The sequence below is a fragment of the Protopterus annectens genome, chromosome 13.part0 (assembly GCF_019279795.1).
Source record: "Protopterus annectens isolate FY-2018-M chromosome 13.part0, PAN1.0, whole genome shotgun sequence".
NCBI classification, from domain to species: Eukaryota; Metazoa; Chordata; order Ceratodontiformes; family Protopteridae; genus Protopterus; species Protopterus annectens.
The window spans coordinates 282,861,670-282,875,477 of NC_056747.1; the positions used below are offsets into that span (position 1 = coordinate 282,861,670).

Genomic DNA, 13,808 nt, shown 5'->3' on the forward strand with positions numbered 1-13,808 from the left:
ACTCCAAGATCGTAGTACAGCGGGGGATGAGGGAAATCTCTCCATTCTGCGCTGTATGCAGAAGAGCACAATGGGGGAATTTCCATACCTCCTGTATAGTGAGGTCACTGAGCTGATATATTTAAGCAGGGAGAGTGCAGGGGGACTCAGCCCCCTGCAAACATGTAAGTAAACTTTTTTTTTTTTTCATTCTTTTCCCTTCACAATTTTGAGTTACTGAAAACTCAAGATTCTGGGCTCGAGCTTATGAATTTCGAGCTTTCAGTAAGTCGATCTTGTGAAGGGGAACCATACGTACACATATATATCATCGTTATCTGTGGCTTAGCTGTTTTGACATATCGTACAGAATGTTTCTTTTCACTTTCCTTCTGTCACACAATTTCATGTCATGAATTTGAACAAAAGGCTGCTATTTTTGTGGCTACAGATGTGAAGGAGTTGTCCTCTTTCTGCTGTTAGTTTCCTTGAGGAAAGTCTGTTAACTACAAATGCCCTACATTGTTTTTCCTGAAGTGATGTGTAACAAATAGATTTTTTTCCGTGTGAGTGTGGTTTGTCACTCAGTGGATACTGCCTTGACTTGGTTTACTGATTGAAGTGATCACATTTTATTAGTCATGTAGTTCAGTTGGGTAGACCCTTTTTTCATTGGCGGCCTGGGATTGGGGGGGGGGGGGTTTGCAGAGGTTATGGGTTGGCGTAATATTTAAAATGTTTGCCTTAAAGACACAATGTGCAGGGTTTGATTCTCAGATGGGATAATTGGCTAGGCTGAAAATGGCCTACATGGCAGTTAGCTTAGTACTAACTTATGAACCTAAAAGCACCAACAGAAGATTTACATTTTGATCTTTGGGTTCCGATAACATAGTCTGTACATGCAAACATAGCAGTAGTACAGGTATATACAGATCACCTGACTGCTTCAAGCCACACATTAGTTAAAGGATTCAAATAGTGAGTTAAATAACATATCTCCTTCAAAGAACAAGAAACTCGTAAGTGCAGGATTTTGAATGCTATTAAGGGTAACACTAATATTTTATATACAGCTTTTACTGTCTTGTAAATAGTTTTAGGTGCACCTTTGATTAGTTGTGTTGTTTGGCTAAGTGAAGTTATTAGTTGCACTATTGGTTATAAATGTTTCCAGCGTTGCCCCCTTACTGATTGCATTATTGCTTTGCTGCTTTTGCTCCATGTTTCTCATGACTGTACCCAACTGTGATGTGTCAAAAGTGATTTTCTGTCACTGCACGTGAAGTTATTGACGTGACTTTATCAAGTACACATTACCATACTTGCAATTAGTGGTGAGAAGTTATCTAATGTATATGAGACTATATCACTGCACTTGCAAGTGTTGGTGTTAGTTTACCTAATATATGCTTACTTCAGTTGAAGTTACCTGTGTGACCCTTGCATTTGTTGTCATTGGTGGTGTTATTCCTACCTGTAGAGTATCACTGTCAGTAATTATTTTGTCTAGATTCTACTATATCCATCCCCCCAAGGGGACACTTACAAAAGCCTCCTAGACAAAGAAGTAAAACACAGCAGCCTTTAGGTCACACCATAAGATCCTTACCTTCACTGTATACTTCTGTACTGCATAAACATGGTGGGTGATGATCCCAAGTCCATAAAATCCACAAAGTTTGGACCCATTCATGATAATGATGTAGGAATAGTGTCAGGCAGACTAATACCACTGTTACAATGCTGGATAAGAACAGGGTGATGGTTGGCTGTCGTTTCTGGAGAGAAGATCTGTGATGTGCAAAGAACTGTCAGATCCTTCCATCCTGACATACAACAACATCCCTGTAATGGCACACAAGTGTGAGTGATACAAGTCACTGTACCCAGAAGGTTGTGTAGAAAGGTATAACAGGTTCAAATGTGCATGTGTCCAAGGCAGGAAGTAATATCCTACTATTGGCCAGAATGATGCCAAGTTAAAAAAAAACAAAAAAACAAAACATAATTGGCTTTAACAACTCTGAAAGATTCTTCTACAAACTTGCTCCTTCTTCCTGGAGCTGTAAAACATACTTTTTCAACAGAGCTGAATACAAGGTCTGTTGCAACAGGCTTATCACTACAAAGTATTCATAGCTCAGAGTACGGTGCAGTACTCTGTATACTCACCTGAACAGTGCGGCTGGTTTACCTTGGCAGGTCTTCTCTTTGTATTGTTTCTTCTTGGATGGCCCAGTGCTGGTCTTGGCCCACAGTCCAAGTCATCAGTTGCTGAAGCCACAAGGTTGGCAATTTTGTTACTTAGATTAAAAAAAAAATCAGTGTCATCTATTCACATAAGATCATAAGAGCAAAAGTGCAATATCGCTCCAAAAAACTGCAAGACTGTGCATTTGAGACCGTGACAAGAAGAGTCCAACTACCTTTATTTTCACTTAGTTTGTCTTGTGTGGCACTGGCTTCTGCTTTTAGACTATTGTCTGTAGCGTGCCCCCCCCCCCCCCAACTGCACCTGTACAAATAAATAAATCTTGCCTTACAGCTGTAGCTAGGCCAAAAAAAAAAAAAAATCAGCCATCCCATATGGAATTTCATGGCACTTTGTTACTTGAGGCTCAAATTTGGTATTTTATATAAAATATTGTATGGCTAAGCCATTTGTATGACAGGTGTACAAGTAGAATTCGCAATTAGGACTTTAGCAAATGAGTCTTACTAGTGGCACTTTAGTAATTTTAGTTAATGGATGTCATTAGTGGTGACCAAATATTAGTATTATATATATATATATATATATATATATATATATATATATATATATATATATAATCTATATAAAATGTGTGTGTGTGTGTGTGGGGGGGGTCTACTTCTTGATTTAAAAGTTTCAAAACATTGACTTTCTTGTGGCCGAGACCATAAGATCAAAATTTTGAAACTTCGAAATGTAAATAAAATGAAATTAAAAACAAAAAAAAAAATCTTTTTTTTTTACATTTTGGCAACAGCGAGGAAAACAGTAAATATACCATTCTGCGGCATCTGCACTGTGCAGCGATCTCCATTTAAATGATTCAAAGTTTCAAAACTTTGATCTTATAATCTCAACCATAAAAAAGTCGACTTTTTGAAACTTCAAAATTGAGAAGTAGACCAGTGTGTTTGTGTATAAAGTGGAGCATGGAGCTGGGAACATGCTCTTCACCGTATGTACAAAAAAAATGACACTACCAAATGGTCCAAAAGAAAAACAACTTTATTACAAACAGATTTGCTGGAAAAATAGCACATTTCTTAAACTCTGTATAAATATAACTGGTTTTGTGAGTTTGTGTCCAGGAAATGACACTGATACCTGTACAGAAATCTTACTTTTGCTTATTTTGCATTGCCCACTGTACAGGTTAAACTTGACCCCAAGTAATGGACTGTTATGTTGGAACTTTTTAAGGCGATGTTTTAAGTTTTATTATCTGGAGAGTCGAGGAAGAACAGCAGTAAGTGGTATGTTTGACCAGTCTGTTTAAAATATAAATGGAGAACAGTATTGAAATGTGTTTATGCAGCCTACTTGATATCACAGGTAAGCTGTTAACTCAGTACCAAGTTCATTTCTCTCGCTAATCTGTTTGCACTTTTGTTTCTGTGCTTTTTTTTTCAGCCATTTATGTCTCCCCGATACCCTGGGGGTCCTCGCCCTTCACTTCGAATGCCAAATCAGGTAAGTAGCCAGACTTTGTCTCATGATCTTTAAGAAGGTGAAATTTACTTCACAAAAGTTGTGAAGGTCTTCCAGTATTGCTATACTTTAAGGAAACTCTTGTGTACTTTTAAGTATACACACGTGGAATTAATGGCAGCTTACCAGAAAGCACACCAAGGTGTGTGTGTGTGTGTGTGTGCTCACACATATATGTCTGTTCAGCTACAGGGCGTGTTATGATTAATGGTGCGGTTGTGAAAACAGCAAACTCATGAATAATTTATCACTTATAAACGTTTGGTTTTCTGAATTTGAGACCTGGTGTCGGTCTTATACACACATGTATACATGTCATTTTTTTTTAAGTTTACTGTGTGTGTGTGTGTGTGTGTGTGTGTGTGTGTGTTGTCATGTGTCTGGTTTTGTCTAGCATGACCCATGTAGGTGCCAAACCTGGTAGTGAGTTGTAACTGTACAGGTGAAAGCTAGAGCTTCCCTCTTCTGATGGTTGATGTTGAATACCTACGTTGCTTTACATACCATTCAGTAAAGTACAGCAGGGCAGTTAGAGTTAGCTGGTACCCCCACAAACATGCAGTTGTGTATACACACACACACACACACACACACACACACACACACACCACACACACGTAGGGCAGTTAGAGTTAGCTGATACCCACACAAACATGCAGTTGTGTACACACACACATACACACACCACACACCACACACACGTAGGGCAGTTAGAGTTAGCTGATACCCACACAAACATGCAGTTGTGTACACACACACATACACACACCACACACCACACACGTAGGGCAGTTAGAGTTAGCTGATACCCACACAAACATGCAGTTGTGTACACACACACATACACACACCACACACCACACACACGTAGGGCAGTTAGAGTTAGCTGATACCCCCCACAAACATGCAGTTGTGTACACACACACATACACACACCACACACCACACACACGTAGGGCAGTTAGAGTTAGCTGGTACCCCCACAAACATGCAGTTGTGTACACACACACACACACACCACACACCACACACACGTAGGGCAGTTAGAGTTAGCTGATACCCACACAAACATGCAGTTGTGTACACACACACATACACACACCACACACCACACACACGTAGGGCAGTTAGAGTTAGCTGATACCCCCACAAACATGCAGTTGTGTACACACACACACACACACCACACACCACACACACGTAGGGCAGTTAGAGTTAGCTGATACCCACACAAACATGCAGTTGTGTACACACACACATACACACACCACACACCACACACGTAGGGCAGTTAGAGTTAGCTGATACCCACACAAACATGCAGTTGTGTACACACACACACACACACCACACCACACACACGTAGGGCAGTTAGAGTTAGCTGATACCCACACAAACATGCAGTTGTGTACACACACACATACACACACCACACACCACACACACGTAGGGCAGTTAGAGTTAGCTGGTACCCACACAAACATGCAGCTGTGTACACACATACATACACACACCACACACCACACACACGTAGGGCAGTTAGAGTTAGCTGATACCCACACAAACATGCAGTTGTGTACACACACACATACACACACCACACACACGTCAAGCTCAGCATGTTCTCCAGATGTTTTTATTCCCAGCATTTAAAGCAGCCCACACCCTGTAGGACACCTAAACCTTTTTACTTTCAGATACTGTAGCCAAAGCAGTTCAAAAGGTGATCTTAGTGAAGAATCTAAAGAGAACAACATGAAGTGAGAGTAGGAGAGGTCTGATAATAACTTAAATCTCTAAACAAATAGTTCAGTTTAAATTGGCACTCAGAAGAAAAGGAAAGGGATGAAACATATTGCTTCAGTGACCGAAAACAGTCCAAGGAGTGTGGGTACGAATGCTCTCTGGGTACTAATGCTCTCAAAACAGTGAGAGTACTAACAGAAGCAGCAATTTGAATTTAGACAAGGCAGTGAGACCAGGTGGCCTGCAGATAAATAACTGACAAATGGCAGTAGCTGTGGCAAGATGGCAAATTTGTTACTGCCAGAAAAAAAAAGCAAGAAACATTTACTGGTCTTAGGGGTATTGGTAATGGAAACATGCCCGAGGGTGCTTAATCTAGTGGGTTGCATGCTTTAAGATGTCCTATATTTTACAACACAATTATTGTGTTTAACAAAACTAGTATACTTTTTTAGTGTCTAATCAGGAAGGTGCATTACATAGTAGTTCTTGTGGTCAGTTTTTCATCTTAGTTACTACAATCTTCCCTTTCACAGCAGACTGTCCAATAAACTAAACATGTTGAATGTGGATCCCAGGAGGGTAATCTTGGTGAAAGGATGTTTTTGACATCAAGTGCAAGTAATTGGAGTGCAAACCCAAAAGCTGAGACACTACCACAGTGATATAGGATTCAGTTCTGGGACCATTTGATTTAAATGCTTTACATTTAACAGTACAAAGATGCTTATTTAGTGATGGCAAAAGGAATGGCAAAATGTTAAGCACAAGAAAAAGTATCACGAGAGGCCAAATATTAAGTCTAAAGAGTTGTCAGAGTGTAGTACCTTTAAAGAGGTAGGCAGCACTTTGGGAAGATGCTAGTGATGTGCTTACAGGAAGAAGCCTGAGGAGACCAGAGGTCCTAGAATGGTAGGCAAGGACAAATGTTCCATAGGTTGTTAATCAACAGGAGAGGGTCAGAGATTCATCCCTTAAAGGAAAACTCCACCCTAGAACTAAAAAAGTCTGTTTTTTCACTCTTATCTTTGTTTCCTGACCTATTTTAACACCTCAAAATCACTCAAGTGCTTTATTTGTAATTTTAGCCCATTTTTCCACAGCATGGCTACCAGTGGGGTGTGATGTATCAATGTGATCTTGTTCTCCCGCAACCCTTTCTCTTTCCCATAATGCTTTGTATGACTCATGCCAGACAAAAGGAGGTAACTGTGAATTCCCATGCCATTAATTTATAATGAGATTTGTGAGAGTCACTGTTATCACTTCTTTTCTGTCTCTAATCACCTTTATTTATTTTTTGGCTCAGATTTGCTTGTTTTACACTATAGTAGTAGTCCAAGAGGAGTTGACAGTCCTCTCCCCCCACACTACTGCAGAGGTGTTAAAACTGTCACGGCAGTGAGAGACCCTTGCAGAATTAATTCCTCAGGCTACAAAAGAAAACCCTGAACAAAGGTCAGCAATTTAGCTACTTTTTTGGCTTTAGCTGGATAACTTCTAAGTATAGTGTAAAACAAGATCTGAGCCAAAAATAAATGAGGGTGATTAGAAACAGAAAATACGCAGTGCTTGTACAGAAGGTAAAGAAGATAACAGTGACTTGCACAAATCCCATTATATGTCAGTAGCATGGGAATTCACAGTTACTTCCTTATGTTTGGCATGAGTCATTTAAAGCATTATGGGAAAGAGAAATGGCTGAGGGAGAACAAGATCACATTGATACATTTAAGCCCCATTGGTAGCCATGTTGTAGAAAATAGACTAAAATTACAAATAAAATACTTAGAGTGATTTTGAGGTGTTAAAATAGGTCAGGAAATAGAGTGAAAAAAAAACAGATTGTTTTAGTTCTAGGGTGGAGTTTTCTTGCAGACACCTAGTGGAAACCGGGCTTCACTGATCATACAGTTGAAAGGGGAAAGCTAATCTTCATCCAGTAGTTATGAATTAGATTCCCAGTGTGTCTGTGCTCAGGCTGTGCAGCTCTTGAGTAAATTAATTTGTCATTTATTTATTTATTCATTCACTTTGGTAATCTGATTGCTTTAGTACAGCAGGACCCACTCAAATTGAGGACCTGGTCCAAAAAGTAGGAAAAGTGCAGTCAATGAGCAGAGGTGAAAATGAAATTGTAGAAGACAGCAAACATTAATTACATTAGAAAAGTAAAATAGTATCCTAAACCGGTATCCTGCAAGATTGCTGCTGTTGAGTAAAAATACAGTAGTTAGAGAGAATGTGTACAGTACCCCAGTAATAAACTGAAGGTGAGATTAGTGCATAGAACACCATAATAGTAAAATAATCCAAATGAAAATGTGGAATTTGACTCCATCATAGAAGGTGTTGCATTTATATCTAAAACAAAACAAACTGTACAAAAAGTAGTGCTAGACCCTAGGAATTTCCCAGTGTGTATAATGTATAAAGAATAGATAAAGTGGACCTATAAAGTACATTAAATAAAACTAGCATTCTGTTGTCCTAAGTAATGGCATCAGACTACAGAGTCTATAAATGACTAAATGCTAGACTCAGCTTATGTAGGAAAACATTACAGGGGATAAAGTTGTATAAGCTGTTATGCAGCCAATAGTTAAAGAGTTTAACTAGTCTTCCATAGGTCTGTGTGCACAGTATGACAATGCATCTGTGATGCAGGGAGCAAAATGTAGTTGTAGCAAGTCCAGATAAGGGGTGAGAAAGGTATAGTGGCTTCAGATACCTGGACAGGGAATGTTAGAGGAGTACAGTGATTACTGCTTATGCTGAGGGACTGAAAATGGTGTACACTTGCTTTGTGAATTTTTAAGTCAGGCAAGTGTAATAGATCCATAAAGGTGAAGACAATAACCAGGTCTGTGCTCCCACGTTTTCATGGAAAAAGAAACTTGTGCTTACTAAGTTTTGATCAGTTAACAAATGTGCAGGAATATAGTTTGTGTGTTGCATATTTATTTATTTATTTAAATCTGTTGACCGGGAGTGTCCGACTGGACGTGGGTCCATTTTCAGCGGAGGCCCGGGGAGAAAAGCTCCACAGTAAAATAAACAGACAGTAGTTACATTGGATTACATAGCGATTAACAATTTAACATAGAAATTACTTACAACATATTTACAGATGAAGAACATAGTACATCAGTGGACAACTAGAATCTTTATCTGTGAAGTACATAACAGGCATTAACAAATGTAACAATGAGAAGTTCCTGCTGTATAATAAGTACTAGGCTTATGAGCATCTGAGCTTGCTATCATCAAGGTAGTTAGTGGAGGTGAAAGAAAGGTAGTAGTTGGATGGGGTGGATGATATTAGAGTGGGAGTTGCAAGGGCATAGCCAGCATGTTTTTAGATGCGCTTTTAATAAAGTTTTGAAGTTGGTGCATGATGGTACGGAGGTAATTGTGGTTGGGAGTGAGTTCCATAATTTGGCTATGGCGCAAGAGAATAGTGCTTCACCAGCAGAGTTATTGGCTTTAGTGATCTGCAAGTGATTTTTGTTGCTGGATCTTAGTGGTCTGGGGGTGCGATAGGGTTGGAGTAGATTCTGGAGGGATGGGACATTTAGTGGATGGTTTACTAGTTTGTGGGCGAGTGAGAGTTGATACCACTGAAGGAGGTGAGGGAGTTCAAGCCAGCCCAGTTCAGCAAGTGAGAGACAGTGGTGACTACGGTAGGATGCCCCTGTGGCGAATTTGGTGATTTTGTTGTAGCAGGTCTCTAGCTTGTTTAGATCACATTGCCTTAGGTTGGTATATACTGGAGAGGCATAAAGTAGGGTGGAGATAAGGTGGGAATTTGCTATTGAAATCTTTGCTGCTTTGGTGAGAAATTGTTTATTTCTGTATAATGCTCCTAGTTTTTTGTGGACTTTTTTTATGGTCATGGATATGTAAATGTCAAATTTTAGTTTATTGTCTATTTCCACTCCTAGCAATTTGGTGTGTTCAGTTGGGTATATAGTGGTGTTGTCTTTTGCTGTGATGTTAAAGTGAGAGGAGGTTTGAGTTTGTTTGGTGGGTTGGAAGATGAGTAGTTTAGTTTTGTTTGGGTTGAGTATTAACTGGGCATCGGATAACCATGTTTCAACAGAGGAAAAGGCTTCCTGTGTGACTTTTTGCAGTTTGGGTAGGGACTGGGCTGAGCAGATGATGGTTGAGTCATCTGCGTATTGGATGAGTGTGCCATGTTTGGTGGCAGAGGCTAGATTATTGGTGCAAACAGAAAAAAGTAGGGGTCCAAGGATGGATCCTTGGGGAACCCCTATGGAGACAGGTAGTTGGGGAGATATGTCATTCTGCCATACAACGGATTGTTGGCAGAATATATCCCTTTCCCAAACCATTATGTTGTGGTACAGGCCCTGCTTCCCAAATAAAGAGCTCAAAAGTTATTCAAAAATGTGTACTCGTGGCACTGAACATAGTGTAAGGTTTTAATTATGGTAGCCATATGATGGCCTTTGGTGTAAGCAATATTAAAAGGTTGTATAGGGGGAAAAGCAAGGAGTGCATGAGCATGTGAAAGTATATAATCACCAGAAAGAAAGTATCAGCATTCTCACTTAGGAGTTTTTCATTGCCTCTTTTTAGTGTTTCATTTAGTTATGAATGCCACATCTCTGAACTGAAGTGAACTCCATGTATTTAAACAAAAAGCCCATAATTTGGGATGTTTACCATGACACAAGCTGATGCATGTTGTATTAACAGGTCAGTTTGCCTTCTGTCAGTCATCTGGGGTGACCCATTCATATGGCTGTGTAGTTCAGGAATGGAATTTCATGGATAGCTCCTTACTTGTACAATGTGAGGCATCTAAACCAAGTAAAGTGAAGCTCAGTGGTGTTAAACGGGTTCAGGAGAAATGCTCACTTAAACCACAAATGTATACTTTGTTTCAGAAGTAGTATGCCTTTTTCACATGTATGTTTGCTGTTCAGTAAATAAATCATCTTATTTGAGATTCATTGTTCTCCCAGTGTGAGTAACCACTTAGGTGGATTCAAATACTTAGTTTTATTTCTTTAGGTAAAGCTGGCCATGGAGTTCACTGGAGGAATGTTACCCCCATTGTTGGCATTGGGGCAGGAGACCAGTTTTTTTCAACAGCCAGATTTGTATGGTTGTTCACAAAAACAAACTGAGTGGGGTCTAGATAAGGTAATTTGCCTATGAGTACATAAATGAGTTCTGCTATGATACGTTCCATAGCTGTGCATGTAAGGCATATAATTACCTGGGTCTGTAGAGGGGACACCCTTAGGTAGGGGAGTCACAGTGGCATTAGGAACAAACGCTGTGGATAGGACAATGTGAATTACTGTGCTCGTGTTACTGTACTGTACATTGGTCATATAGGAAGTAAGCTGTAGCGTATAGGGAAGTGAGGCCAAACTTCAATTTCCTTACATTTATACGTATGATGGACTAGCCAGAAACAAGAAGTTCAGAGATAAGTCACTGGGTTAAGATAATAGTTTGGGGGGGGGGGGGGTAGTAGATATCCTAGAAGTAACATACCTGTCAAAATCTGTTAGAATATTTAATTCTGGACATCAAGAGTTTGACCTTTCAAGGGTACATGTTTTGAAAGATGGATAAAAGTTCAACTTTCAAATCCCAGGCAAAATGTTCATTTTTGGAAGGTGGAATAGTCAGTATTTTGTTACAACAGCGCCACCTGTTGACCTTATAAAGAAGTACATTTAAGATACATTGACAGATGGGCTTCTACTCCGTCTACAGTTATACAAATATGTTAGGAATGTTCATAAAGAACACTCACTGAAGGCTCGGACCTCTTTATAAAGTTAAGCCATTCCTTTGGAACCCTCAGATGCTTTTGGCATTTATTGATTGATTTGTATTGCAATATTTTTAGCTCATTGTATGCTGTGTAAGATAATGTTTGTTTTTATGTGTATGTCTGTATGTAACTTAAGAAATAATTTACGTAGCACACTTTTTGCTTAATTGTCATGTTAGCTCAACTATGATATACTTAATAAATTTTTTTTTTCTATTTTTTTTTTATTTAACTTTTCTCCCCAGGCCTCCACTGAAAAGTGGTCTTGCAAGGCCCAGTCGGACAATCCCAGTAAACAAATGCAGCAAATAAAATAAATAAGTACCTCAAAAGTGATTGCTGCTTTGTGCCTGGATAGGAAGGTAACCAAGCTCTTTTAAGAATGCGTTGTAACCTTAGCTGTGCCCCAAGAGGAATATCTGGCAGTGTTTATTAGTCAGAGAAGGAGGAATGATAAAAGTACATTCTTGGAAGGAAATGCATGACCAATGTTTGTAACTCATGCTGGTTCTTTGACAGAAAAGGATGGACGACTGACTTGTTCCTACAGCACTGATTGACCAGGATGCTGGTGCATTAGTGTCTCATTCAGGAAGCACCCCAGAACAAACTATTCCGCTTCTGTTTTGAAACTCATTGGGGCTACAGTGATGCAGTCCTGATCACCTTTGACCCCCTCAGAGGCTAACTATATGAAGAATGTGTGCAAAAATAAGAAAAATTACTAAGTGCTGTTAAAATGAATAATAAAAAATGTCATTGATGAGCTACATTACCGTTTAGCGAAAATAAAAATAAGACGAAATACTTTAGAATTACCATTCCTGAGGTTCAAGTATCTTGGTTCAGCTACCGTGATGCCAACCCCAGTTAGATACAATGTGCATCTTTAAGATGGATGATATGAAGTTTGCAGCTAATGTTTGTTCGGGTTAACATGAAAAGTGGGAAGAAATTTGCTGTGAACATGCTGAAACATATGTGTACACAGGGCTGTCTGGACAGTACATTGTAATGCCAGATGTATTAAGCGTCTCATATTACAGCTTTGAGTCTAAGTATTTGTTTGTATTAACAGTGTAGAATGTTATGCAGATGTACAAAATGTTGCATCTGATGACTAGCTTATTCAAGGCATTAATGAGAGAACACCCACTGTCAGTGTAGCAGTAACAACTCAACAATTGCCAAAGAAAGTCAGAACTTGGCACTGTTGAACAGTGAAGTTATACATGTCCGTCAGCCAAAGCAGTAGTGATTGATATAATTGAATGTTATACAATGTAAATGTAACAAGAAAACAGGATCATAGGTACATTTCTGGATTTCATGATATGCAGATTCATTTTTTCTATGTTCATATAGGGAGATTTACTAGTTTAAAGGTAAGTTTTTCTGCAGCATTGATGTGGAAATAGAGCAAGTTCGCTTGATCTAAAAATAAAGTAGCAATTTGATTTACACAGGAAAGTTATCCATAGAGGAAAGGGAGGGATATTACCTTGGATTTAAAAAAACAAGAGAAAGTGATTTCTTGAGCATTGTAAGTCTGGCTTCAGAAAGGTTTTATGATCTGATCCTTCGTGCCAGTGCTATTTTTTTAAGAGGTCAGATGTAGCGAAGATGTCCAAAGGCTGGACCCTTGTGAATGTGATAGGTTAATAATGGGAAGACTTTTGGAAGCCATATTTATCCACTAGGCTCTGGTGTTTGGGTGAATTGTGTGTTCAGTGCAGTTCCTTTATAATATAATAGTTTTGCAGCTATGCATTGGGTATTTAATATTAATAGTTTCTGACCAATTACAAACATCAAGACAGGGAAGTCCTAAAACAGAAACAGAGACTGCAGTGAGAGAAAAACGGGGCTAAGACAGACTTTCACAGAAACTGTCTCCACTGCATGTGAGCAAAAGGATGTTACATGTATGTAATAAACCTCAAACCGGGATATACATGAAAACAGTTTGGTTTAACAACAGATGACATATTTCAGCAAATGGCACAGTCATAGTGCCATTCCGTAAGCTTAACTGTTAAGTACAAGGTAAGTTCCACCAGAGTTTGCTGTATATTTCAGGAATGTTATATGGTGCAGAGCAAGTGGTTAATTGCCTTTGGCTTTTAAATAATCAGTTGCTTTTACAAAGCAGTTTTGTTTATACATCTGATATTGGACCTCCTGTTTTGGCTTGTCGTGTTTATGCACTGCACAGATTGGAGACGAAGTTAACATTTCTAAGAAGGACTTGTACAAGGGAAGTAATACAGAGAACATGATCGTACATGTAATATGTTTCAGCCAGCTACTTTTCTAGATTTTGTCTTAACCATTTTATAAAAGCTTTTATTAAAATATAATAAAGAGATTTTTTTTTTAAAAATGACACTGTTCCTTATAAGTGTTGTGTACTTTCATTGAAAATGCCAGTAATGGAAAAACATTTGTACTGTTTCTTGTTGTACCACAATTCCAGAGCATCATTCATTAATGTATTGAATTAGCCTTTCATGTTTGTAT

The 13,808-nt window shown here is 38.9% G+C and overlaps 1 protein-coding gene across 3 annotated transcripts in view; it reads left to right on the top strand.

Moving 5' to 3' along the window:
• Positions 1 to 13,808, top strand: part of SSBP4 (single stranded DNA binding protein 4) — a 1,807,268-nt gene that overhangs the window by 1,574,364 nt on the left and 219,096 nt on the right. For all 3 annotated transcript variants that reach the window (XM_044053843.1, XM_044053842.1, XM_044053844.1), the window contains one exon: positions 3,647 to 3,706. In XM_044053843.1, coding sequence (XP_043909778.1) covers positions 3,647 to 3,706 — 60 coding nt within the window. The remainder of the gene's footprint in view (positions 1 to 3,646; positions 3,707 to 13,808) is intronic.